Source organism: Chaetodon trifascialis, chromosome 14, assembly GCF_039877785.1.
Source record: "Chaetodon trifascialis isolate fChaTrf1 chromosome 14, fChaTrf1.hap1, whole genome shotgun sequence".
Lineage (NCBI taxonomy): Eukaryota > Metazoa > Chordata > Actinopteri > Chaetodontiformes > Chaetodontidae > Chaetodon > Chaetodon trifascialis.
In genome coordinates, this window is record NC_092069.1 from 10,926,198 (window position 1) to 10,953,770 (window position 27,573).

General features: G+C 40.1%; 1 protein-coding gene across 7 annotated transcripts; it reads left to right on the forward strand.

The window, feature by feature from the left end:
* Window positions 1-1,562: 1,562 nt before the first annotated feature.
* Window positions 1,563-19,486, forward strand: nkx2.4a (NK2 homeobox 4a). 7 transcript variants are annotated; one of them, XR_011603041.1, is made up of 5 exons: window positions 1,624-2,098; window positions 2,606-3,263; window positions 11,880-11,948; window positions 16,944-17,302; window positions 18,652-19,482. XR_011603041.1 is itself a non-coding variant. In XM_070979433.1 (3 exons), coding segments are annotated over exons 1-3 (1,029 nt in total). In that variant the 5' UTR covers window positions 1,563-1,728; the 3' UTR covers window positions 18,653-19,486. The 7 variants fall into 7 exon arrangements, 4 of the variants coding, with proteins under 4 accessions (XP_070835534.1, XP_070835531.1, XP_070835530.1 ...); XR_011603039.1 differs by having other exon boundaries at window positions 1,638-2,098; window positions 2,579-3,263; window positions 18,652-19,486; XR_011603040.1 differs by lacking the exon at window positions 16,944-17,302 and having other exon boundaries at window positions 1,608-2,098.
* The last annotated feature ends 8,087 nt before the right edge of the window (window positions 19,487-27,573 follow it).

Genomic DNA, 27,573 nt, shown 5'->3' on the forward strand with positions numbered 1-27,573 from the left:
AGTAATATGATTTTTTTCAAATATATTTCTACTGAGATCATTTGGTTTACACCTGTTAAACCTCTCCTGTCGAACATATGTTTAGTTTTAGGATTCACCTTTTTTTCCTGCCTCGGTGTCTTTTTGACTTTGGCATACGCACGCATTGTTTTGTTTTCGTCAACAGCAGTAAAGTCCAACCACTTCACATGAAATCCGCGGCGGAGTCCAGGCATCTGAGGGGGAAAAGGGGTAGAAGAAATTCGGGTACTGACATCTGCATAAGAACAATGATTTATTACACCCGGGCTATCAACTTAACCGGAGATTGGTGTTCTTGATATGTCGCTATAATTGATGGCTGACCATGTCACATCTTCAATTGCTCAATTAGGGTAGGCAGCTACTTGTTGCCATGCCATGCTAAATTACATTAGTGCCTCCGTGCAGACGAGTGTTTCCTTCCTCCAATAAAGGAAGATGGTAACACATTCCACGTCTGGAAATTAAGCTCAGCGCAGCACACCTGCTCCACTGTTTTCTGCTGGAAGTTGTTGATGGCGAACATCATTATTGTGATTAGAAAACTCCATGAGCAGAATAATAGCTACGCCTCTGCATTATAGCACAGTTATGAGCTATAGGCTCAATGGTGCGTTATAGATCCATAAGGGATGTATGTTGGGCTATAATGGGGCGCCATGTTAACGATTTAACTCGTGAGTACAATTTGAAGTCGCTCTTCTCTCTTTTGACCCCCTGTTGTGGCTCCCTTCCTCTGATTCTTCCCCTGGCGCCAGTCAGTTTGCTCAGAGATTACAATGTCAGGTCAAGACTGCAAAGCGTCATTAATGCGGGGTGACCACACTCGATGGTTTGAGGCTCACAATGTTGTCTCCAATTTGCATTAAGTCTAATGAAGCAACTGATCTTTTTTTTTTTCCCTTCTTTTTTCGAAGACTTGTTTAAAAGTGTGATCTCTCCTAAATTGTTTCCATGAACAGGAGGATTTGGTGTGAGGAAAACTGCATCTGCATGGCCAGATTTGGCAAATGTAATCTATAAATCCTGTGTGCTACAACTCATTGCCTTCCCTGTTCATAAATTCGAGGTAGTGATATATACTCACAGGCTGGGTCCCTATTGCCGCTGCCTTTCAGCATTTTGCCATTTTGAGCTTATTTGGACTTGTCCCTCTCTGGTGGGGCAAAATGATGCTTAAGAAGCATAAATGAGCTGGTCATACAACTTCATTGTGCCTCTTTGATGATACTCGGTGGCCCTTATGTCTGTTCAAAGTGCTCTCAAAGTTTCTAGAAAGAGTGGAATTCCCTACTGACGCAAAATAGTCATATGTGGTCAGATCAGCTGATGTGCACAACATAATGGGTTATTCTCACCTGTTGTCACAAAGGACAAAATCATAAATATGTGGCGTTGTTTTATTCACGTATACAACTTAATATAAAGCAAAGTGTATTTTCATGAATTATTTCTCTAAAATGTCAATGACTATTGTTTGCTGGTTTAGGAGTTTTGCTCCGCCCCCTGTGTTTGTCGTAAACCTGGCTCCTGGCTCCAATAAACCCGGGCTAAGAGCGCCCTGGGCTCGCCTCCTTCTCCAAGGCGATCAATAGGATCTCAGGCGCACTACAAGCACTCTCTTACGTAGACATCCACCAAGGAGAGAGCCGATACAACAACACGGTTGATCTGCTCAAACACAAAAATCTACCTGCTTTCTGAATCATGTCGTTGAGCCCAAAGCATACAACGCCTTTTTCAGTGACAGATATTTTGAGTCCAATCGAGGAGACCTACAAGAAGTTTAGTGGCATGGACGGCGCAGGGAACCTAACCTCTCCACTGGGAGCCTACCGACAGCCTCAGGTGTCTCAGACCGGCATGCAACAACACTCCATGGGCCATAACGCCACCGTGGCCACCACTTACCACATGCCGCACACCGTCTCCCAGTTCTCCCACAGCGCAATGGGGGGATACTGCAATGGAAGCATTGGCAACATGGGAGACCTCCCGTCGTACCAGGAAAGCATGCGGAATAGTGCAGCAGCAACAGGGTGGTACAGTGCCAACCCTGATCCAAGATACTCCACAAGTAAGTTATTTACTCCATTAATGCACACTTTTCTGATTTTATTGCGTATATCCAAGAAATGAAATTAACATTTCAGAAATATGAGGGGAAACGCTCTAGACTGAATATGTGTCGCTTTTCAAATATTTAATTAAATGTAAATAGTGTAGACTATTTCAAGAAATCTTTCATTTAAAAATAGCTATTTATGGTGGTTAAACTGAAAAGGAGATCATTCTTTCAAGTCTGGCTCGACTTTTTTTATCTTTGGCACGAGTAAATATTTAAAAGCAATATCTAAATCTTGCTGATTATTATTATTAATATTATTATTTTTTTTTATTATTATTATTTGCATTAATACATGTTTTTAAAACTGATGCTTTGTAACTTCACTTATTAACACATGTAACAGCCAATAACAAGAAAGAGTACTTCAGGCGAAACAGTGTTCTCCTCTTCTGTTTATTGAACGCACGTATATGTATGTATATTTTTAAGTTTCTAGATTCATGGGACCTTCCACAGGTATGAACATGACCGGCATGGGGGGTCTCACAGGAATGGCGGACGCCACCAAATCCATGCCAGCTCTCCACGCTGCGCCCAGGAGGAAACGGCGCGTCCTGTTCTCGCAGGCTCAGGTCTACGAGCTTGAGAGGAGGTTTAAGCAGCAGAAATACCTGTCGGCGCCTGAGAGGGAGCACCTGGCCAGCATGATCCACCTGACGCCGACCCAGGTGAAGATCTGGTTTCAGAACCACCGGTACAAGATGAAGCGCCAGGCCAAGGACAAGGCAGCGCAGCAGCTGCAGCAGCAGCAACAGGACGGTAACCTGTGCCAACAGCAGGCGCAGTCTCCGAGGCGCGTAGCCGTGCCAGTTCTTGTGAAGGACGGTAAACCGTGCCAGAACGGCTCAAACACGCCGACGCCAAACCAGCAACAGGTACAACAGAGCCAGCAACAAAGCCAACAACAGAACGGGGCCGGAGTTGTGCTCGCATCCACGACCAGCAGCCTCACCCAGCATCAAAGCCAGCAGCAGGTGAACGCGTTGGATCTGGAGGAGATGTCGCCCAGCCCCCCCTCACTGCACAGCCAGCTCAACATGGCCCAGATAGACACATCTGCTGTAGATTACACCAGTAACATGGTCAGCTCAAACCTCCTCTACGGCAGGACGTGGTAGGACTTAATACAGTACTGTCACTTTCCACTTTTTCTATTTGATCCTGCGGATGAGCCCAAGCAAAAGCATATATATATATATATATATATATATATATATATATATATATATATGGCTGAAAATGGGGGCCCTTTGGTGTTGGAGAGGACAAGGCGCACTGAGGCGCACCAGCTGATCAGGGCACATTTTCTTGACATCTCTGAGAGGGGAGTCTATTTTTGAACATTACAGAAATGGCTGCCCTTGAAAGCAATTATGTCGTTTCTGGACCTTTTGTAATCCATATTTTGGACCTTCCTCATGATGTTTTAAACGTAGTCTATGTTGTTGAAACAAAAAGGAATGCTGCTTCACTTGAGTGCGGACTGGGGGAAAGGTGGAATCAGGTCTGAAGTACACTAAGCCACCACTCCTTATTTGCGGTGATAACCTGGTATTTTATCATATTAATATTGTAAACTAATGTATTCATTTAGACTTATTAAATAAAGTAGGGACTTGTATATTTGGCTAACACACAAGAATGCGTTTAACTGTATAATAATCGTTATTGCGTCCACTTTTATGTTTTCTTTATTCTTTTGTAAGTTAAAAAGGAACAAATGCGTGATGGCTGCTGTATATGTTTCAAAACCAAGTGAACGTTAACAATAAATAACTTGAAGTGTGAGAGCTATTCCTGAAGAAGTAATTTTTTAAAAGGGATCTGTTTTTGGAGTACATTTTCATTATGCTGTGATTGAGACCAAATTGAGCTGGAAAGCAAGGTCGATGAGGGAGCCAGCATTGTTCAGGTGACATTTTGGAGGGCTGCCTTTCATGGAGGATGTCTGCAAGACTCCAGCACCGGGAAATCACCCTTTTAAAATCACCAACACTTTCCAGCAGGTTTAATATGGACATTAATTTATGGATTCATATATTAACATTAAAAAAAAAACTAAAAACTAAAAACATGCTGATCTTGCTGTGTTTAATAGGCCCAGACCTCCGTTTTGCCGCAGTAATTGGTCAATTTTATTATGAATGCGAGCTTCCATAAAATACACAATGACTAGCAATTATTGTGAGAATGAATATATTATACAAAAGAAAGGAGAACATGCCTCGCAATTTTATTATACTGCATTAAAGTTAATTACACTCAAATTAGGATTTATTATTATTATTATTATTATTATTATTATTATTATTATTATTATTATTATACACAGGCCTCACTGGCTTTATACATCTATCAATGTAAAGGTTTTTAACGTTGCTTTAAAATCACAAATATTAAAATGTGTTTCTTATTTTAACTTAAAACTTGAATTTTAGATTATTTCAGACCCTTATTCAAATTTCCCGCTTCTTACTTAAAGCTGATTTTGAGCATATGTGAAGCTGGATGGGAGTTTTTGAGGGGCATTAGTATTTAGGATTAGTGCACTGCTGGTGATGTTAAATAGAGAATATGCTGCTATTTTCTAAATTAAGTGAACATGTGAAGATGTTTCAGAGCTTCAAATTAAATCCCCTTTATTTTAAAACTACTCCTTGTTACAATTTCTGATCCGGTCAGACATAATTAAGATAAAATGCGACAAAACATATCACAAACATGATTAGAAAGCTTTTTAAATATCAGTAATATCCATATTTTTTTGAGATTGAAAGACACTGTCCGAAAATGTTCATAATACCCAGCAGCACACACACTCACATAGCCTGTGCACACACTCAAGCACACACACACACACACACCTCATTCTGATCAATCTCTTTAGCAGATGAATGATTTGTGCAAACAAACTCCGGCGTGTTTCATGTCATCACTTAGCATCGATGTCGGTCCCGCTTTGCTTCTGTCCTCCAAAACCTTTTTTTACACAAGCAGTTGCTGATAATAGGATCTAACATTTCATTTCCTGTGGTCATTTAAACACGTTTGGAAATTACTTGTCAATCCCCTTGCTGATGACACCCTGTGATGATGATGATGATGGCTATCAGTGTGTCTCAATGGAGACCTTGGAGAGCCCCCATTTCCAACCCCTTCACATACCTGGCAGCTGTATGTATATGTGCTATCATCCCCACACTCGAAGGAAGCATCAGAGCCAATATGCACCTGACATGTGGAATTGAGTGTGACAACTCCATCAGAAAGGAGTTTGATAAGAGCATTAAAAAGAGAAATGCATTCCACAATATACACTTTGATGCTGCAAGATGCTTCTAATAGATTTTGTCTTTAAATTGAGGGCATGAGCGAGCTGTCGACAAAGAGTTTGATGGTACACCACATGAAATGAAAGTGGAGGTGAATCCATTCTTTTCTCTTTTCAATAGCCATAGTTATGGTGCACTAATAGGCTATGCTTGGTAATCACTGGCTATTGTGCCTGTTGCTTCTCTCAGTTTATTGGGGGGTACCTCTTTTTGTAAGGATATATGAGACAGGCCGGGCACAGTAATTGGTGCTGGCATCATCATTTCTGTCTGGAAAGTTTTCTGGGGCTGCAGCCGCTACGTGTGTGGTGTTACATCCATTTATGTCGTTGCAGAAGCAGGTTATAGGTTGTCTGTCTTAACATCGGCACTGACACACACACATATGCATGCGTACAAAAAGATGCATGCGTGCTCGTGCATGCACACAAAGCCCACATTCATACACACAAACAAAGCAATCGAAGACGTCCTACATTGTATAAAATACCTTTATTATGCCAAGCAGATATTTCCATCAGAGCTAGAAGAAGCCTGTCGCGACCTAAATGCCATGTATGCTCTTAACAAAGAGGAGAATTTGTTTCATTCAAAGAATTTTTGACTATTTTTCTCAGGTAATTGCAGGTTGCACTGCATAATGTGAATGTAGAAGGAAGCCTTGCTTCAGTCTCTCTCTGCACCCCCCACCCCCCCACCCCCCGATTCTCTTCCTCCCCATTATTCTACTTAATATGTCAGAAGGTCTGATCGCAGAGAAACCTTTTCAAGTCCTATTGATGTGTTCCTCAATTGACCATGGCGACCTAGCAACCTAGAGAGCGCTAATTGGCAAGGGCTTAACATTATTGGCTGCATAGTTTACCCAGAAACATAAGCCAAACATATAACCCTCATCGTGCACTGTACACTCTTTTCTTTTCTTTTTTTTAGTCTTGCCAATACAACAGGACGGGAAATTGTTCTTGGTCATAACTAAAAAAGCAATTAAGAGAGAAATCTAAAGGCATAGTGTGGCTTAGTTTCTGAATGGAATATGGTGGATGAGTAAGATTTTTGCTGAAGACATATTGGTAAAGATGGACTAACGTGACTAAACTGTCATATTGTTTATGATATTTTGTATGATGTAAGTAAATAAATATGATATCAACAGGCATTAATAGACATTAAGTCAGTAGTAATATTGAAAGTTTACACAACTTCCACCGCCTTCTTTCTCCTTCCTTCTCCAAAAATAGTCCCCGGGTCTTGCCCCATGTGAAATGATTAGGAGAGGCGAGGTTCGCTTTTCATTTCGCTGTGCAAATGAATGCATTGAATTGGCAAGATCTGAGAGACACAGAGCGAGATTTTAATTAGTGTATTGCCCTCGCATTCTGCCAAGGAGAGACAACCTTTCTCTCTTCTATGACAAACCTGTGCCTGCTAGAGTTGTTTGGTTTCCACGGAATGAGTCACTGCAAGTTTGCAAGTCTTTGCCCCAGGGAGCAAAAAGTTCCCTAATTCCAGTCATTTTCTAATGGAAAAAATAGCCCGCAAATAATCATCTTCCTACTGAGTGAAAAAAAAAAAACCAAGAAGGTCATAGGACTCCGAAAGCAATTCTCACTCTAATAGATTTCCATGAAATTAAATATATGAAACCACATTTTTACCGTTGCCTTTGGTTTGACAATAACATGAACTGAAATGCACATGCACACAGACACATGCATGCACACATGCATGCACACATATGATTAGATGCTATTCTGGGACTTGCACCGGCTAATTCCATTGCTTACTATGAATACAATTTTAGCAATATGAGGTATTGCAGGGCTAAAGCAACCTTTTGAAGACTATTCACAAACGTCTGTAGAGGGGGGCCAGAGGATGAAGGATGGAGGATCAGGTTAGGAGTGTGTGCATGTGTGTGTGTGAGTGTGTATGTGTGTGTGTGTGTGGGGCAGCATCCCTTATTAGAAAACCATGTCACATTCTCTCCTGCTCCGTCCGGGCTCGCTGCACTGCCAGTAATCCCCCCTCCAAGTCCTCCTATGCATGTTATTCACTTCGCTCATAAGTAGTTAGAGAAACTGTTTTCAGTTGCCACTAATAACTACTGACCTCCAGTGACACAGACCAACAATAGGTTTGTCAGGCCTGAAACGCACAACCAAAGAAGCTGATTAGGAACTCAAGAGGTTTGAAGCAAGAATCAATGGCAGCTCTGTCCTGCCACGGTGCTTCCAGCATGGCACTGATGATTGTGGGACCTCCATTAGTTATGCCTCATTAAGTCCCACAAACTCTTCTTTAAGAAAATTAGTTTAGCCAATTCTAAAATCTATTACGGCTGTGGAGCCCCTACTGAGGTGCCACTGTGTTTAGACTACAAGACAGGGGAGGTTGGAGGGAGACCTTCCTTACTGTGCAGCAACTTATTGAGAGGTGTGAGAGCCTGTGGCATTAAACGCATCGCACCCAGTCCGTTTGGATTTTCTTTCCTTCCTTTAACATACCTACACGATAAGTTTTTTTAGAAATGTTTCCACAGATTTTGACCTCACTTGTTGTAAATTCTTTTTTAAATCGTTACTGCAAAAACCAGCTAAATGTATATCACTAGCCACGTGAGGTGAGACGAAGCTATAACAATGGCATCAACATAAATGCACTATCACCACAACTATCTGCATTGCTGTCATTTGAGGAATTCCAAAAGAATCTGCTTTTTTGCAAAATGTATGTCTATGTCTGTTTTTGTAAAATGTTTGTTATTCCATAAATCTGACCTTAGACTACATCTACTATCAAAAACCTTGCAGTAAAATGGGACAGTGACTTCACTCACGCTAAAATGGCTACAGACTGTAAACATCAGTAGCCACTGTTTTTCATGACATGAAGGACAAGCTTCTCCACAAGAGATTTGTAAGCCATTCAAAATACTCCTGCCTGTCTGTCTGTTATATAGCAGGGCCATGCATGATATTATTATACTCCATCCTTGGAATGAGTTTCAATCTGCCTGAAGCGACTAAAAAGGAAAATCAAAAAAGCATAAAATGAATTTAATCATCGCCTCCAAATATGCAAAGAGTTCAAGCGAAAATGAGTAAGAAATGGAGTTTTTGTATTCAGAAATATGAACAGACACATTTACAGCACAAAAGAGTTCATCTCTGTCCTTCACAACACTCATCTTTACTTTTGAACCAGAATGCAGTTTTCTTCCAGCTCACCGTTGCCACAGTAATGGCCAGCTGCCAGTCTGCGGATTACTGGTTAATAGGGCCAGGGCTGAAGAGCAGTTCAATGAAGGTAGGCAATGGATAAGATCAGTGTGTGTTGGCTAGGGTGTAGTTATCTACGTGTGTGTGTGTGCCATAAGTGTGTGTTGCTTTGATTTGTTTATTTTTATTGCTTAATTTCTTTTGTAGACAAAACTGAATCTCATCATATTGTCAATGGGGCAATGATCCAACCGCAAACAGCCAAATACACACACACACACACACATTAGTGTTTCCATCACTTTTTGGGACTTTTGGCGACATAGACTTAGATTAATTTCCCAGAGACTTATCCTAATCTTCAACCAAGTCTTCAGCCTAGAATGTAATGATTTATGTTATGGGGAATTGTGTTATGTCCCCATAAGGCAGTCAAGGAAGTCCCCATAATGTGACTGTGCAAACACATTTATGTCCCCACAACATGAGCAATACATGTCGACACACACACACACACAAATCGACATGAATGGCAAAAGACAACAGAAACAGCCGCCACTCAATAGCTACGTCTGTCAAATTAAGCCCAGAAGGACATAATCGTTTCTTCAAATATAACATTCTGTAATCTGCCCCCTCCAAAACACGCAGGAGTCTCAATATAACTGTCCCAGAGGGCCACGGGGGCCAAAGAGGACCACCCACTTTCTTTTCAATTATCATCTTGCAGCAACCTGTCTCCTCTCCAGCATTCAGCGGGAGACACTGACTGCTCTCCAGAGGGAATTACAATTAGACTGCTGTTTGTCCCTCGAATAAACTTCCAGACTGTAGCTGACAATCTCAGCGCTGTAGAGCATGTGACCCCAAGGACAAACAGGATTACTCCCCAAATCCCATGTTCCTTTACTCTGTGTTCTCCTCCTCTTGAGTCGCAGTGGTCAGGGGGTCTCAGTGTGGAGGCAGGGAAGGGAAATGTGGGGACGCAACTTAATTCCCTGCAAATACACAAATGACATCAGCTCACGTCCAGTTTGTACATTTTTCTATGATAAACAGAATTTTTATGGCACATGCTACAAATTGTTTTCGTTGTTTTATTTTCTGGAATATTACTTTTAAGTTTGGTTCATTTGGGGGGTTTTAAGGTTAGATTAAATAATTTTTTCCACTGAAATGTAAAGCACCCGGTCCCAACCTGTGAGATCACCCAAAGGGGTTGTAAGACAAATCTGAACAGTCACAAGATGATTGCTTGGATAGGAGAGAATCAATAATGTATTTTATAGTATAAGACAGTTTATCTTTCTCACCTCTCTTATTTTATTTATTTCTTTTTTCTTTTTGCCTTGTGAAATAGATAGTTTTAGTTAAGCTAGTCAGAAAATGGAGAAGTTGTTTCAGTCAAAGAACGTTTGAGAATTGCCGATCTAAAGGTCGGCCCACGTCCATAAAGTACATAGATTTTGAATCGTACACGCCAAAATGGGACCTTTCTTTTAACACAAATAACTGTACATATCTGGGCAGACACAATACAAAGTGAGATTTTGTTTGCAGCTCAATAATGTTTGACAAAACAAAATTTGAGCAAAAACAAACAAACATACTTTTTACTAACAGTTTAGCATATTTCAAGAAAATTACTCTTTTATGTGTTCATGTATTCATGATTTTTGGCATTTTCAACTATCTGTATCTATATCATTAATACTGAAAAAACAAGGGGACTCTCCCTCGATTCTTCTAGCAGGCTAACATTAGTCTATTATTTACTTGTAACTTGTAACTGTCTGTGTATTATCTGTCCGTTAAAAACCTCATCAGTGCAAATAACAATCCCACTGAGAATTTGTCTTGGGGACACCAATTAGGGCACAATCCACATGGGACAAAGGCTCTGTTTCATATGGGAGTCACACTGGCCAGTGGATGTGGAGTGTTTATTTGCCCCGCTGTAGCCAGCTGGTCATACGAAGGCACAGAAAGGACACATTGACTCCACCCTGCAGGGGGTACTGGCACAGCAAAAGCGAACTGGGACTCTTTTTCAACTCCCTTCTCCACAATGCAGCACACCCAATCAAAGAGCCCCAGACCCTTTTGTGGGGGTGGTGAGTGGACAAGGGAGGGAGGGTGGGTGAGAGGGAGGGGGCTGCCAACCCCTCCTCCTGCTGCTGTCCTGTCTGTGAGGCCAGCCACACTTCACAGCTAATTAGCGGTCAGATCCACTGGCCCCTAATCAGCAGGACATGTTAAAACTGCCCTAATCAGGCCTAATCCTGGCTTTGTGTCACACACACACACACACACACACACACACACACACACACACACACACACACACACACACACACACACACACACACACACACACACACCATTCCCCTGTCTACTTACTTTGTCTGCTGTATTGATTAAGGCATCATTTAGTGATTTGATGGTCAATACACTGCAATCTGTGATGCGCTATAGGTGTGTCCTGGATAACATTATATGATGATGTCTAATGAAACTTAAAGTAAAGCTTCTAAAGCTGCCAAAGGTGGCCTTTGTACCTGCACAGCAAGTGATTATTATGGAGATGCTGGTGGTGCTACGAGGCAAATGCATTAGTTCTCATTCATCATTAGTCATGTTTGACTAAAAGAAGGAGGAAGTAAACATACTTTGAATTACAGGCTATTAGTGGAATATCTAGAAATAATATTCAGGTAGGATAAACAGACATGTTATTTGAAAAATACATTACTAAGCAAGATTACTTAAATTATGTGTGGATGCTGCAAAATCACCAGCTGCATGACATTTATAAACTGTATTAAATTAGAAGTTTTGGATGATTTTGCTATATATAGTGCCTTCGGCCTTGTCTCCTCTCCAGCCCACTGGACAATCTTTGCTGTTTCCACAAGCTATGAAACACTTACCTCATAACACTATAGGTTAATGTATATGTTTTCCTATTGCAATGCTCAGAATGTTATGCTATGTTTTCACCACTTATATAACATATTTGCTAAATTACTGAGCTGCCAGTTTTGTTGCATATAAGTGTTGTAATTTATCACTTATTTTAGTCCTTTACTCATTAACCGGTCTATAGTGTTAATTAGGATCTAATGCACAGACACTCAAAAGATGGGCATGAATAATAAGGTGCTTTTCCTTATGCAGATTATTCCGTGATCATTCATTAGCAATGGGCTTGTTGCCAGAGCCGACAAGATGCAAACACGACCTCGAGTAAGTGAAATAAGCCTTTTAGAAAGTATATTGTTTGTCTAGTCTTTTCACTTCATCTTTATGTCACCACCACTGACATCAGTGCTGTCCACCTGCACATAAATGGTGTTTGTCCTGTTCAGTCAATTTAGAGACAGCTTGGAAACTTCAGCAGGAAAAAACAGACAGTATGGATGGATTTTAATCCAAATGCTGAAGTGTAGAGAATGGATTAGGTAATTACCATACTTTCCAGCGATATAAGGCCATAAATTAAAATCTCCAACAACTTCTCAAGTGACAACTCATCTAATCAGGGGGACAATCATGTAGAGGCCCTGCTGTTTACTGATTGCTCTAATCAAAAATGGCTTCTTCAAACACAGCTAATTGGTCAGTTTACTCACGGAACGGGGAGGCAAATGTAGAGGGTCTACTGTCGTGATTTCAAGGGCCCAAATATCTTCCATTTGCATTGAGTGCCACCAGAATACACTTGACTCCCACAAGTTATCAGCAAACCAGACAATTATTCATCAGGCACAAATTGGCACATCAAAGTCAAATCAGAGAATTACCGTCAGGAAGACCCCAAAGCACAGGCTGAGAGAGGAAAGGTGGCCTTTGATTGACCGCATTGCCCTTTGCTCAATCTACCAGCCAATACTGTCAAACTCAATACCTTCCAGGAAGCTTCGAACTGGTTCACAATGAAAACCACACAACATTTCACAGCAAAAAGAAGGAAGATCAAGGTACACTGGTTAATACATCAAGGGATTTCTTTTCTATTACCAGCGATAGCTATGAATAAACTGTATGTTAGGGTGACATGAGTGGTTCAAGGTCCTGTGATGCAGTGAGATATAAGTACATCTAACTGATCATTTGACTTCTTTTAAATGTTTAATGTATCTTTTTAAAGATAAATGAAAGTATGTAAGTATATAAATAAGTTAGATCTGTTGGTCGTCCTTCAGTGTTTTATAGCTCGTCTAAGGTCGCTGACCTTTAAATTGTTGTTCTGGAATCCTAAATTGATCTGTCTAAACTGATGTGACCATAAAAAAAAGTTTAAACAAAACCAATAGACATACATGATTCAATATTAAATGTTAAAGGAAGTTTTTAAAATGCATGCTTTTAAAGGTCATGATCCTATGTTGCTCTTGTACATTATGAACAGGCTACAGTGCGCTACAGAGATCTTCTTATTTTCAAACTCGTCAACGTTAAAGGACAATGACTCAAGTGACATCACTTGAGGCAATGTATCTGATTTTGGTCATCTCCCTCTAGAGCCACAAAAGTAGGCTACTCCCCAAGCCCATGTAAACAGACTGATGTGTTAAGTCACCACACCTTCCCTTTAATATCATTAATAATAATACAATTAATTGTAATACAGAAAAACTACAAAATTAGTGAGCAGGACAGGGAATGTACAGATGTTTTATTATTGTTTTTTTTTTTTTTGCAATAAGTACACTGAAGTGACATCAGCATACAGAGGCATATGAGAAAAAGACAAGAAAGCCGCAGTGACCAAGTAAAACCAGAGTATTTTATTGTGCAAATGTTGAAGTGCTGCCCCTTGCAATGTTGCACATCATTACATAGACATGGCAGCAATATGAAATAGTATCAGTGCCACACACAGTAAGCCTGTGGCAGCAATTACAGTACAACTGTTCTGAAATCTTGGCAGTATAGCTGACAATTGTACAGTTAAATAGGAGAGTAAATTGGGATGCAAATAGTCTTGAAAGGAAAAAAAAATCTACCTCCAACCTGTTTAGAGAGCTTGTTCTGCCTCTAACTTGATTGAATTGAATAAATTCATGAAGTTAAGGATTTGAATAGTTATTCAACACGATCAGGCACATTTTAAAGTGAAAATCTGCCCTTAGGTTCTCGCTGTTATCAGTCCATGATCAGCAATGCATTCTGTGAGTTGTATCAGGGTTTTTTCTTTCAACTGCAAGGACTGACTCCCTACACCTACATTTCCCATTGTTGTTTCACCTTCCCACTGCACTGCATTTGATACAGATACAGCAAAAACTGAGCTGGGGTGTGTTGGTAGCATACAAAGATGTTGTGGCCAATTGTGCTAATTGCTGTTTTGTAGCAATGAAATCCTCAAACGAATGCAAGGGGGACTTCTCTGGTTTTTGTGGTCATGATGACTGGCTGTGTTTCACTTCCATACCTGCAGAGTTTTGGATTCCAAAACACACTGATTGAACTATATATTACTTCCAGGTTCATTCCATTAAAAAAGCATGAAAATAATGACCTTTTTAAGCCAACAATCCAATTTTAAAGGGATAACTTAAGTTATTAAGTATCTCCTTTACTGTCAAAGCAGCCCATTCACCTTGTTGGCTGCATCCCAATGAGGTAAAAAAAAAAAAAAAAAAAAAAAAAACAAACAAAACCTTTTTAATGCTAACAAGATATTTTTAGGGAAATTTAGGGAAAAATGTAGTTTCAGATGTCAATATTTTGAAAAATGTGACTTCCATTGTTGAATGTTGCTTAAGGTATGTAGCATTCAAGACCAACTGGTGACCTTTTGAATAATATAATTTTAATTCTAAATGACATAGCTTCTGCTACAGCTAATGTGGAGAAGCACTAGTGGCGCCATGGTACCATAGGGGGGAAAACATGCACATTCCAGAGGAAAAGTTACATAAAACACTTAAAAAAGTTTTGCAAATTATTTTTTGGTCATTTATTTCTTTAAGTAACACTCTAAACTTTAAAACTCAGAGATGAATGACCACTTTGTTGTGCAGGAAGAGACTTTGAGAAAAGAATCTTGCACATTAACAATTAAACAGCACAATATATAGACTGCACATATTGCCCTCCTGCTGTCTGATGGGCACAAGAATTTAAAGGCATGAGTGCGCTTTTCCTGAAAATCAATCCACAGATTCATATAAAAAGAAGCCCTCTCACTTGTCACTCATAAAGTAAAAAAGTGTGTGTCGGTGTCTGTATCTGCAGAGACTCTGTCCACTGCCTGTATCTTCTTATTTTGCCGTGCATGATGTTTAAGGGCGTCAAACATTTGGGAAGTGGGCGTGTAGCCCTCAGCCAATAACAGCATACAGGGTGTGAGGGCGGGACTCTATTTAAAACTCTCTATGTAAAAGTGAAAGATTCAAAACTTCACATACTGTCCTAAAGGGGTTTACTTTAGAGGTGTGTGATGGCTCTATCGATTGAAGACAAAAAAGCTGCATTTGCAGTGGAAGATGTCTGGATGGAATAATACAACTGCAATTTTATGATCTGCATCACCACAACTGCACTGTTCAAACACAAGTACAAAAACAAATAGTATTAGAAGACAAGTTGTAGACATTCATTACTCTGGCAGGACTTTACAAACATTTGTGAAACATAATTCAATTATAGATATTTAAATCAGGAGAGAATTATAAGATAATTGAGTGAATGAAAAAAACTGAAGTGCAGTTCAATTTATTGTGAAAAGAAGGAACAGACTTTTGCGCTTAGAGCCCGGCAGGAAGTGGGCCACCACAGGAAGTTGTCCTATGAATAAGGTGCTTCCAGTATGAAGGAAATTCCCCCCAGAGGAGGGGTTTGCAAAATTTTTGGGACTTTTTTTTTAAAGCACAACTCTAAACTACAAAAATAATGGAAAATGTGTGAAGGAAAGATGTCTGACTTCTGATTGGAGGGTTTGATTGGAGATATCCAGGCTTCTACTGCTGAGGTGGAGACAAGGTGGAGGTGGGTCGCAAAATATCCATGGCTCTGACATGCAAGTGAATGACAGCAGAGAGGGAATATTTTAAACAGCTGACAGCTTACAGGTGATTGGATAAAGGTGAGCATGTCAGGTTGTGATTGGATGAAGACAAGGCTGAGTGGGTGGAGATTGGAGATAGTGGGAAACTGTGCTTGTGACTCAGAAGGCATGCACAAGGAGATGGAGAACTTTTAATAAGCTTCATTAAATTAAAATTTCTTTCAAAGTTTCTTTTTCCATCCAGTTTCCAATACAGTGACACCATTTTCCCAACAGAATAGGAAGCACTCAGTTTGAGGAAGAACTGATGTCCCTGACATTTTTTATTTGATATTGCTTTCTTCTTCTTCTTTAGTAATTTGTCTCAAAGTTTCAATGAGCTTTTTCCAAATTCTATCCAATATATCCATTTTGCACAAAATCAGAACAAGAAAACTTTGTTTGTTTGGTATTTTTTTTAAAACACACTTAATTTCATCCTTGACTATTTCAGCATCAGGTCAGAAATTAGCAATAACTTCATTAATATTCAATAAACGCAATAATAAATTTGGCTTCAACAAGTGGATACCTCAATTTGGAAAGAAACAACAGTTGTCCCTCAGTCTCCCTTAAAATTGCTCGAACAACATTTGCAGCATTGCTCACTTAAACCGTTGGACAGAGGTGACAAGGTTAACAAGGTGGCTTTCATGGAAAACAAAGGACACATCTAATAACCTGTTCTGAACAAAGTGATGAGGGAAATGAGACATTAAGTTCACCTGTAAAATTTTAAATTAATTCAGAGATAGAAATATTAATGATTTCAAAAGTCTGCATGCCTTTATTTTTTAATCCTCAACCCTTTCGCAACAAATTACATGATCTTGAGTGTCTGAGGGCTCATATCTGCTGGGCCAAATAAAGCAGCAGTACCAAGGGACAGCAGCTTTATTCAGTCAGGTGAAAGCACTTACATTTAACAGTCTACTTAACGCTGCCCAGATGCTCTTTGACGGAAGCGAGAACAAAATCAGGAACGTTTCTTCATTTCCTGTTTTTGAAAACTCAAGGTGAACATTTCTTTGTGCTTTCAGTAAATTATGTCTTGAAAACTCTTGGATGGATCGTCATTTGGAACAGACATTCATGTTCCCCACAGGATGAACTGAAATAACAATGATCTCTTTGTGATTCTTTTTTTTTAAGGTGTGTGTGTGTTTGTCCAATATTTCGGTTTACAGCTGCAGAGCTTCAGGAATTTCTCCGTTACACCGAGGGGCCTGAGGCTGAATTTGTGAAATCCAGAAGCTTCAAAAGCTGCCTTAAGATGTACCGACTTCCCTTCTTGCTAATTCCGTGGTGATGAAGACTCTACATATGTTTTAAAGACAGAAAATCCATGTCATCTTTCTTACCATGATGAATACGACTGCTGTGGAGAGCGTGAATTCATTGGAGGATTTAAGGATGAATATTCTATTCATATGTCACATTACTAGAGGTCGTCTGATGTACCAGTCTTTGGTATAGATCTCCACCAAGACGCCGCACATGAACACACCTGAGTGGTGGAAATGTGCTGCACATGCGGAGCTTCAAGGCAAGGAAATATCCAATAAATAAAATATTGTTTCAAATAACTACAGGAGCTGTAAATATATAATTTAACGCCGGTGCTGCATGTCAACAGGTTGTTTTTGAGGTGTTTACTCAAAGAACTGCAATACACATTGTTTGTCAATCACTGAATCTGAGCTACTTTTATTCCCACTGAATGAAGACCTAAATAGAGGAAAAACACAGCTTGCCAATGGATTTTTTTGTGGGGCATTATCCCCATACAGCACTGGAAAAACATATCAAAGCAGGGGACTAATGAATAGGCCTACTGCTTGGCCTTCCTTCGGAGAATATGGAGCTTTTGAAAAGAGAACTAACTGAATGGCATATGTTGCTGCGCTCATGTCAACGTTTGCATACAAAGAGCTACACTTTTTTTTTCCTGTGCCTCGCTGACAGTGTGGCAAACCAAACAAAATTAGCTTGAGTCTGCATTTAGACATCAGTACAAAAGATGTTTCAAAATCAACCCCTGAACCAAGAGATAAGCATCAGCTGAATAGATATTTGAATTTCATCTTTGATATCGCTAGTCCAGTTTGAACAGAAAATGTTGCTGTCATTAATACATTGATGTGGGCTTTGTCTATCTATCTATCTATCTATCTATCTATCTATCTATCTATCTATCTATCTATCTATCTATCTATCTATCTATCTATCTATCTATCTATCTATCTATCTATCTATCTATCTATCTATCTGTCTGTCTAGTCTGGTTGATTATCCTGGGGCTTATTGACTATTTGTGAGCATTTTGTAGGTACCAAATTATATTACATGTCCACATTCCGTTCATTTAGCTGATGCTGTGGTGGTTTGAAGAACTTTGGTTTTCTTGTGTGCTGTGGAGAGGTGTGGGGCTTTGCCTACGTTTACATGTAGCAGGGTATTTTGGAAAACTGATTTTTTGGCCTCTCCATTTTTAAAAATAACATCGTGCACACAACATCGTTTTCAAAAATGTTGTCGTTTACATGAAACCGGCTAAATCCGCCGTGGAGCACATCATAACTATGCCAAACCTATGGGCGCGAGTGTAAACATAGGTCGCTTACATGACGTTAAGTATTCAGTCGCATGTCGTGACGTTTTGGAAGCTAAAACGCTGTTTAACCCAGTTTACACGCCGACAAATAGCCGGCGTTTTCAGAAATCTCCACTTTGGCCAGAGTTTTTAAAAATGCTAATTTTCTGTTAAAAAAAAAAAAAAACGTAACAAAACAAAAAACGTTTGCGTGTAAACGAGAGGCCAAACCACATGAAAACACATGCGTTATCCCTAAGTGTAAACGGGGTCTTTGTTTCCTGTGCTTCCTTTTTTGGCAGAGGCTGGGCGTGGTTCTCCAGGTGGCTGGGAGCTGACTCTAACACAGCTGGGACTCATCACAATCAGCACAGTATAAAGACTGTGGACTGCAGAGGACTCGTTGCCAGATTGTTCCCACTGCTCAGTGGTGCTGTTGGCCAGTTACAAATCTTTGTTATAATCATGCGTATGTTCTCCAGTGTCTCATCGCTTGTGTTTCTTTCTGTTTGTTTTTGGATCAGTGAATTCACTAGTCCGGATCTCCAGCTCCAACCCTCAAACCACCACCACCACCACCGTGCTTCACCTGTACCTCCGTCACCACGTGCCCTCCTCGCAAGTACTCACACCACCTGAGCGAATCTAGGAACAGCTCACCTCCTCAGAACCTCGTGCATCACCTGCTGTTCCCTGGACTTCCCAGCTACAAGTTTCCTCTGTGCACATTCAATAAATTCCCACTTCGCCTTACTCCCTGTCTACATGTCTGTTATTGATCCTATTCCTACCTGAGGAGAGAGACTTATAGAGAGACTTATAGAGATTTATAAGAGACTTATAATTAGTGCATTCAACCAAATATTGCAGAATAATTTACATATTTTGGAGTTACTGATTATAAACTCATACCTTAGCTCATTTATTGTTGTTCATCTTTTTCATGGCATTCTTTTGTGTGGCTCACATAACAAGGCTTTGACTCGAGTCTCTCTTGCATTGACTGACTGATTTAACTGATACTCACGTCACCCTAATCACCCCATGAAATGCGTTCTTTTTATACTGTCTTATATTGAAAATAATATTTTGATTGATTATACCTTTGTTGGTCAAATAAATTTTTACTCCATATACAGAGCTATGCTGATTGCCAATGCTTAAGACTCCACCCCTTTTACAGAGACAATGTAATAATGACTGAAAAATCAGCACCAATCCTTCCAGTTCAATGATGCCATGCTCCTCCATTGTGCCTATACGCTTTTACATGTCTGCTCTGATGGTACAATATTGTCACTTACCAAAGGAAAGAGGTTAGCTTCAGTCTTGGAACAGCAAGTGTATGTATTGTGTAACAAATATTATCATAGCACTCATGTTTTGATGCCGAGGGATCCAAATTCATAGGGCTAATTGTCAAAATACCTCTTCCAGCTCAAGCACTGCAAGACTTGAGGGCACTTGTTTGCCTCTTCTGCTCTGATGATTCAATAACTCCAAACAAGTTTGCAGCCTCAGGAGTGATGCCTCGTACTTCCTTTCATCACTGTGAGAAATGAGGGAACGTATAAAGCTCTCAGCGATACTACTGTGATCTAATAGTGCATTTTCACCTTCGTGCCGCACTCACAGCTTGTAATATCTGTGCTGCTTTCAGTTCGAATGTGTCACATGAAAGGCCAGGTTGCACATGCGATGTTATGCTTCAGCTTCACGCCTGTTTTACAGAGCATGTCCATCATGACAAAAGGCCAGCCCTTGGTTATGTTGTAAGTGACCTTGAGCCCAAAAGCAACTACCCACAAAGCTCAGCAGAGCCACAGTTCACCTGTTTCACCTGGTTAATACCAGCTTTGAAACCTCAGCTGTAAATAAATGGTGGCAGGCAGTCAGGGGTGTGTTGATTCAAGTTGAGCATTAGCATTTCTCCTCCATGCTAATGGCTGACCCTGTATTCCCTCAGTGAGGACTAGTGAGCGTGCCAGCTCCCAGATAACAGCCGGTGTTAATGACAGGGAGTCCAACCAATCCCCCTGCTGTGTCTTGGGCTAATCTGCTTTGATCACCTTTGCTAACATCTCTATTATCAACAGATTTCAGCCATCAACAAGGAATTAGATTAATGCCACTTCCTGTGACCCAGCTGCACCAAGCACAGACGTGTGTGTGCGCTAGTTTGTTAACGTGTATTCCTCTGGGAGAAAGGCAGAATAGAAGAGGTTGTGAGGGTGAAGATTTAGAAATGCAATAACATTCACCAGCCAGACATTATGCATTGTCTTCATTTCAGAGACTCATGTACAGAGCGGAGGCAAGTCACTCACTCAGAGATCACCAGGTCCCTGCATGGAAACGAGTATAAGACACTGCAACAACTTCCTCAGATCATTTAGTATTATTTGTGCATTCGGGGGAAGGATGCAGAGCAGGGAATCTGTGGATGTGTGGCAAGCAGGCACAACCACGTCTCTAGTGGCTGTGGGAGAGCGTACCATGAATAAATTTAGCACTGTCCCCAGGAGATTGCCTTCAATCATGAAGCATAAGGTGTCAATGCTGTGCCCTGTGTGCATGGAGCACCAAATTACCTTCCACCAGATTGCTGAGCTGGGGTCTAATAAGAATGGGGGAAAGGACTGTTGAGGATGGACTGCTAATTAATCTGGCCAAAGTCAGAGCTCATGTCCTGGGCCCAGGGCCCAAGTTGAGACCAGGGATACACGTGAGCCTTAAAAGAACATGCTAATGAAAAAAATTACGTTTGTATGTATAAAAATTGATTAGGAAAAGATCGTTATAGTTGTTGGATTTTCATTTGTGCTAATGCTGAGTGCAAAAAAACAACAACAAAATGGTGCTGTCTCAAAAGAAATGTTTGTATTTTGTCATATTTTTGGTGTATTGTATTGTATTAGGGTTGTTGGCCATTGTTGTCTTTTGTCAATTTTTGACTCACACCTGCGCAAATGTATGAGCAGCCACCAGTTGTTGCTGACGGGGTCTGGTTGGGATATTTTAACATATTGCCCAACCCTACAATGTATTTGACATAATCAAATATTTGTAACCATTATTCTGTGCAAAAACTCTGAGGCTACGGTAATGTGGATCCATAATCACCAAAGCATTTTATGTAGCGTAACAGCATCAAATGTTCCCAGTGAATCCTATGGTGTATGAACCATAACATTAAAGGCCATATCCAGTATTCAGCACAAGCTGAAATATTAACATCTCAATTTACATACAAATTTCCATGTATCTAAAAGCAAAAAACTCTTTATCAACCCATTTTCCTATTTTGAATAATAGGTGGTTTTCTGAGATCCAGTTGATTGACTAAACAAAGACATAACTAGTGCATTAAAGCAATTGTTTATTGCCACTGAATCATGGCATATGTATAATTTTGCTGTAAATGGTTATTAACTGATACAGAACCCATGGATTTGTGTAATAGCTGGTAATCATTCTACCTCAGGATGTGTTTTCACCCTCATACACAGGGTTAAAGAATTAGAGTGTAGTCAATTACATTTAGCAGGTCACAGAAATTGATTTACTGCCTAAGGAATTTTTTTTTCTGCTGGGCTTCGGCTCTGTGGTGGCATTCTGCTCACATAATCAAGGATGAGCGTTGCCTGTCTACCCAATCTACTACTTGGTCCCACAGGGAGAGATGACTTGCAACAGAAAAACCTGCATGAATACTAATTTGCCTACTTGGCTTTAACAGCTTTTGCAAGCAAATCTCATAGGAATTTGTAGAATATGCCTTTCCATCTTTCCATATTAATTACCCCCACTGAAATGGGGACAGCAAGAGATGGGGACGGAGGAAGAGAGTGACAGAGGAAGAGCGTGTGAGTGAGAGAAAGAGAGAGAGAATCATGGGAATAGCTCTAAGCACAGACTCTCTGCTCTCCATCCTAAATGCGGTTAATTATAATGTGATTTGAAGCATCTCGAGCAGGAATCTGGCAATCTAGATTTGGAGCTCTCTGACCACAGCTCCAGTTTGGGTCTCTTCATTATGGCTCAGCATAGCCGGCCCTCTGCGTCCCCTCACACTGAGGATCACAGAGGCAGGAGTGAAACTGGGGCACATTGGTTACGTTCACTCCCGGTGTGCTCGGAGCAGATTATTCTGATTCCTTTAGTTCATTTCAATCAGGCAGGTGAGAACGAGGCTTTTTAAACACGAGTTTATGTGCCAATACCTGGAAATATTTCAATATCCAGTGCTCTAGCAAAAAACGTATTTGTTCTTTCGGAATGTTTCCAGTAATTTAATGTTTTATTATACTAGTATTGCACTGAAGGAAGATTAAACTGAAATTTATTTGGCGAACAAAAAAATGGCACTCCACAGTCAAGACTACCTTCATGTGAAACACATGTACTATAGCACACAAAGGTCCTGCTCTCTTTGTTGCTGCTCTTTCAATTTTTCTTGGAAGAGGCAGAAGGACAAACACTGCGATGGACAGTGTAAGGACTAAATTCATGTATTGCCATGGCTTCAATACTAGCAGTAGCAAGGTGGAGATAACTGGTATACCTTGACCTGAGAACTTTGATTACTTTGATGTCCAAAGAGTTTCAAGCTGTGAAAGGCCTGTACGAAGAGGCATAAGCACTGTATAATCAACAACACCTTCATTGTCAGTGCTGAGTAGATCTTGCATGATGAACATTGTGTATATTTCCATGCCATGCAGCTAGCTGAATTTTGACTTTTGTCCCACACCTTTGCAGAGTTATATGGGTGGTCAATGTGCCATCATGTGTTTTACAATAAGCTGCTCACAGTTGGCATGAGCTGAAATGGAAAACAAAACTGCTTGGTGAATGGACCATATTTGGTGTGGTTCTGCTTCCTTGTACCTCTACACTATTGTACATTTAACTCCTCTACATTTATTTTGCCAGCTTTAGTTACTATTTACTTTGCAGATTCTGATTATTAATACAAAATATGAGTAACTCATAAAGTCAGAAGTATTATTGTGGATTAAGCTACACCTAAGTATATAAAGAATATCTCCCCCACCATAACTAGCTGCAGTGTTAGTGATCCTTACATATTTATGCATCAATAACTCTAATCGAATAATGTAACATACATAGTTCTGAAATGGACCATTCTGCAGAATGTGTACTTTTGGTACTAAATATATTTTGATAATACTTATTTTACATAAGCGAGATTTTGAATGCATGATTTGCAGCAGAAGATTTCTACACTGTGGTACTGTTACTTAAGCAAAAGATAATGATGAGTCCAGCCATTTGAAACATTATAAGAATGCCAAGACTTTATATATTATATTATAATTTTGTCAAATTATAACTCAAAGAATTATTTATCCTCCACTCTTTCTTTGTGCTCATTTCATCATCTTCTCATCACTTTCAATGACAAATGCTCTTTATGCTAACAAAGTTGAAATGTAAAGTTTATTTTAGAGGAACTGAGGACAAAATAAATAATTTTTTCATAAGTGGGAAAGGTTCAGGATGCAGTAAATTCACAACCCATTGTGACCAGCCTCAGTGCGAAGCAACTGCACATTTTATCTCGGTACATATTGACAGGTCTGGTCTGGTACATATTGTACAAGATATATATCAAAAATATAGGCTTGTAATTCAAAAGATCAAAGCACTGTGGACATGTAACAGCACTCCATAAAGACATGGTATCCAGCTGTAGGCAGGAGCAACTCAGTGCTTTTATATACATCCACTGAAATCCTCTATAAAGCATCACCATAATAAGGGTTTTAGGCGTCAATGCTGAACAGATTTTCACTTGGCCCTTTGTGTCGGAGAATCTCACCTGGTCTTTGGAGTGGGGGCAGAGGGGAGCAAACCTTCCTGCCCCGACTATGGAGAGACAGCCTTCCTCTGTAACCCACTCTCATTCACAGACATCATTCATGTGCAAATCATCCTTGGACCTATTGTTCACCCACTGCGCTTTCAGATACTTGCTGAATCAAGTGATAAATGTAATGGCAGGGCTGGAGATAATGTTCCATATGAGTGAAAAGAAATAGTAAGACTTATCAGAGCGCTCATATTTGTCCAAAGGGGGAAAACTAACTTTATTCAACAAAAAGCCAAGCAAAATTTTTGAGCAATCCTAATATTTCTTTCCTTTTGTTTATTTGTATCTGCACACTTTCCCCAACATGCTCAGTTGTCAGTGAGCACAGTCCTTCCCTCCTTCAGCTGTAAAAACTTTGCTGACATGGTCAAAAATGACATGATAACGACACATTAACATGGTTCCAAGTTATCTGCTGGCACAACGGCTGGCTCGAGTAATTATTACATTTATTTTGATTGAAGTCCTCAAAATGTGCAGTACCTATACAGCATTCAGAATAATTTAAGAGTCTCAAGGGCGATTTCATTTGGTCATTATAACAGGATAGATGTGATATCAAAACATACAATAACTGTACTATTACTGCTACATTCGAAACCATAGGAAGCAGCTTATAAGATAGAAGCTTTTTCTTTAATGACTTGAAGAAATATTACCTTAACATGAGTGGTTGTAAGTAGCTTCTTGTCACCTGTAGCTATTTGGGGGGAAAGCCGTAACCGTTAACCTGAATATAATATTTCTGGGCTCCTTGAACTTCCAGTTTACAAAACATTGTTGGTATTATTTTAAGAAATAAAATGTTTAATGAATGAATCAGCTGTAAACATAATGAGGATGTAATGCTAATTACAAAACACTGACCTTTTATAGGAAAAGTAGATGAAAATAGAAATTAAAGATGGCTGAATTCTATTGAGCTGCTTCCATTTCTGCCTGCGTCCGAAATCACTCCCTCATTCAATCATTCACTACTCCCTGTATGACAGACACTTTGTACTTTACTCAATGGTGGGCAGTAAATTGAGAATACAGACACTTATGGTATGGATCTGTGTCATTTAGTGTGACACAGGTGTTGTGTCAAGTGGCTGAGATTGCCATCCCTACATCCATGATGCTAACGTGGCCTTAAGGCTCAGTACTATAATCATTCATGTTGCCAATTGTTAAAACATTGTTATTTAGGATGGGATGCTGTAGATTAATATCATTTAATACAGTTACAGGTTGAATAAATATAGCCTACATTCTTGTCAATAGGAAACCAAATGGGATGTAGCTGCAGATTAATTCATGATGTAGCGATGCAGCGTGACACATGGAGCAGAAACCTTGGAGACCCAGCTCGATTAAGCTTTGAATTGCAAACTGAATAACTGAATTGTTTTTGTTTCAACATTCAAGGACAAAATCACTAATCCTAGCCAAAGTAAACATTTTACCAACAACTCTGTTGATCAGTGGAAAAGATTGTTTAACTCTTTATAATGGCGCCTGATCTCTTTGAAAAAAGCCCAAGCTTGTGTAATCAAAAGCACAGCCTTTTGTCTCTTTAACACACATACCAAAGAAGATGCCGGGGAGGCCACATCAGAATGAATGAATATTTAATTGAGGCCTATTGAGACAGAAGATCAAAATGACCTTGCTCTAAATGATTATTCACTGATAAAAAATAAAAGTAGGGTAGGGGAGACTGGAAGGCGCACACTCGAGAGCCTGGGTTTGTCCAGCAAGCAGGAAAATATTATGCAAACGTATGAGAACAAAAACCATAGCATTGTTGATGAATGTGTTTAACTTTGCCACTTGCTTTCATCTATGTGGCCCCCCACTGGCAGCTAACGTTAGATTCTTGAACAAAGCTCCAAAATAGATAACAGTCATTCTAAAAGCACACAGAGGGAAGAGAGGATAGACAGACATATTTATTGAGATTATTTATGCATGGTACACATGAAATCTGCTATTATGGAGGGCTAAATCCAAGACACAAGTGTCTTAGATGAACAATTTAGATGTATGCATGAGACTCAGATGCAAGGCACCAGTGAAAGAATGGTGACCCTTTCTTATTGGAAGTTGTCTGGACAAAAAGCAGGTCAATCTAGCTTGTGAGGGAGCAAAACCCTCCTCTCAACTTTCCACACACTCACGGCAGCCATTGGTGAGGGGGAAAAAGGGGGGGCTGAATTGATGTGGACTGAAAATGAATGGCTTTAAGCTCAGTACTTGATAGCATGCCAGACTGAAAGGAATAGGCTTACATACTCAAGAAAACAGTAGTTGTTGCAAGCTCACATTCTGAATTACATTTTTGTTATTTTGTGTATTGTGTAACCCAGTCTGAACTGCCTCTTCAAGGATTTATGGGATCACTGCACATTTCATGTACAATAAAAGAAATGACATTCCAGGCCACATTTCTGAGAACATGTTTACAATATACTGAACGGTATATTCTGCACAGCTACAATGCTTGTGGCTGCATGCTACAAAGCTTTGATAGTAAAGAAATGTTTCAGTGGTGTAACATAACACTAAATATCAGATTTTGCTGCAACAAACTATTATTTTCATTACTAATTAATATAGAACAAAATAATATATATTCATTTGTCAGACTCAGAAACAGCAAGGATTGTTTTCAAGGCTCACTGTTTTGCAATATTGTATGGGCTTAGTGCTCTAAGAGCTATAGTTATACTCGTAGAATCTGGAGTTATAATACATAACTAACATTCTCTTTCATTTAGGCTTCACCCTCAAAGAGCTGTCCCTATTGGGTCAAGGGCAAAACTGATGCACTCAATCTCCACAGCGACACCAGGGTCCTACGTCAGATAACATACACCAGTTCACAACCCAAACCATATTCACCTATATTCCTGGTCAGAAACTTCCCCTCTTAAGTGGCTGTGGGTAGATGCAGGTTATTCAGCCAGCATTGTGATGCCCCTCTGATCTGCCACCTTTCTGATAATGCCCGTCAAGTCCTGGAAAAGTCCTTTGATGGCCGGCATATGGGTGGCAGACTGATGTAGAGAAGGAGAGAACTGCTGCAGTGGAGCTCCTGGCCACAGTGGGGACAGGGAAAGACACAGAGCCCTGTCCTCATAATCAGTCAGCAGGTCTTCCAAAGGGGAGATGGGAGAACCAGGATGAGCCTGGGATGGAGGGAGCTGAGCAGTCTGACTTGTGCCTGCCATCTGGGTCCCTTTTCAAGATGCCTGAGAAGTCACTGCTTAAGATTAGCTTGTCCGCTTCATATTCCAGAGGGATGTCACCACAGTCAGCCCAAGCACAGCACAAACAGACGGAT

What these genes read in the sequence shown, in the direction of transcription:
- nkx2.4a (XM_070979429.1), top strand. Translation starts at nt 1,729, where the DNA reads ATGTCGTTGAGCCCAAAGCATACAACGCCTTTTTCAGTGACAGATATT. An exon ending in TGATCCAAGATACTCCACAA is followed by an intron (nt 2,099 to 2,578) that starts GTAAGTTATTTA and finishes TATATTTTTAAG; the next exon opens with TTTCTAGATTCATGGGACCT.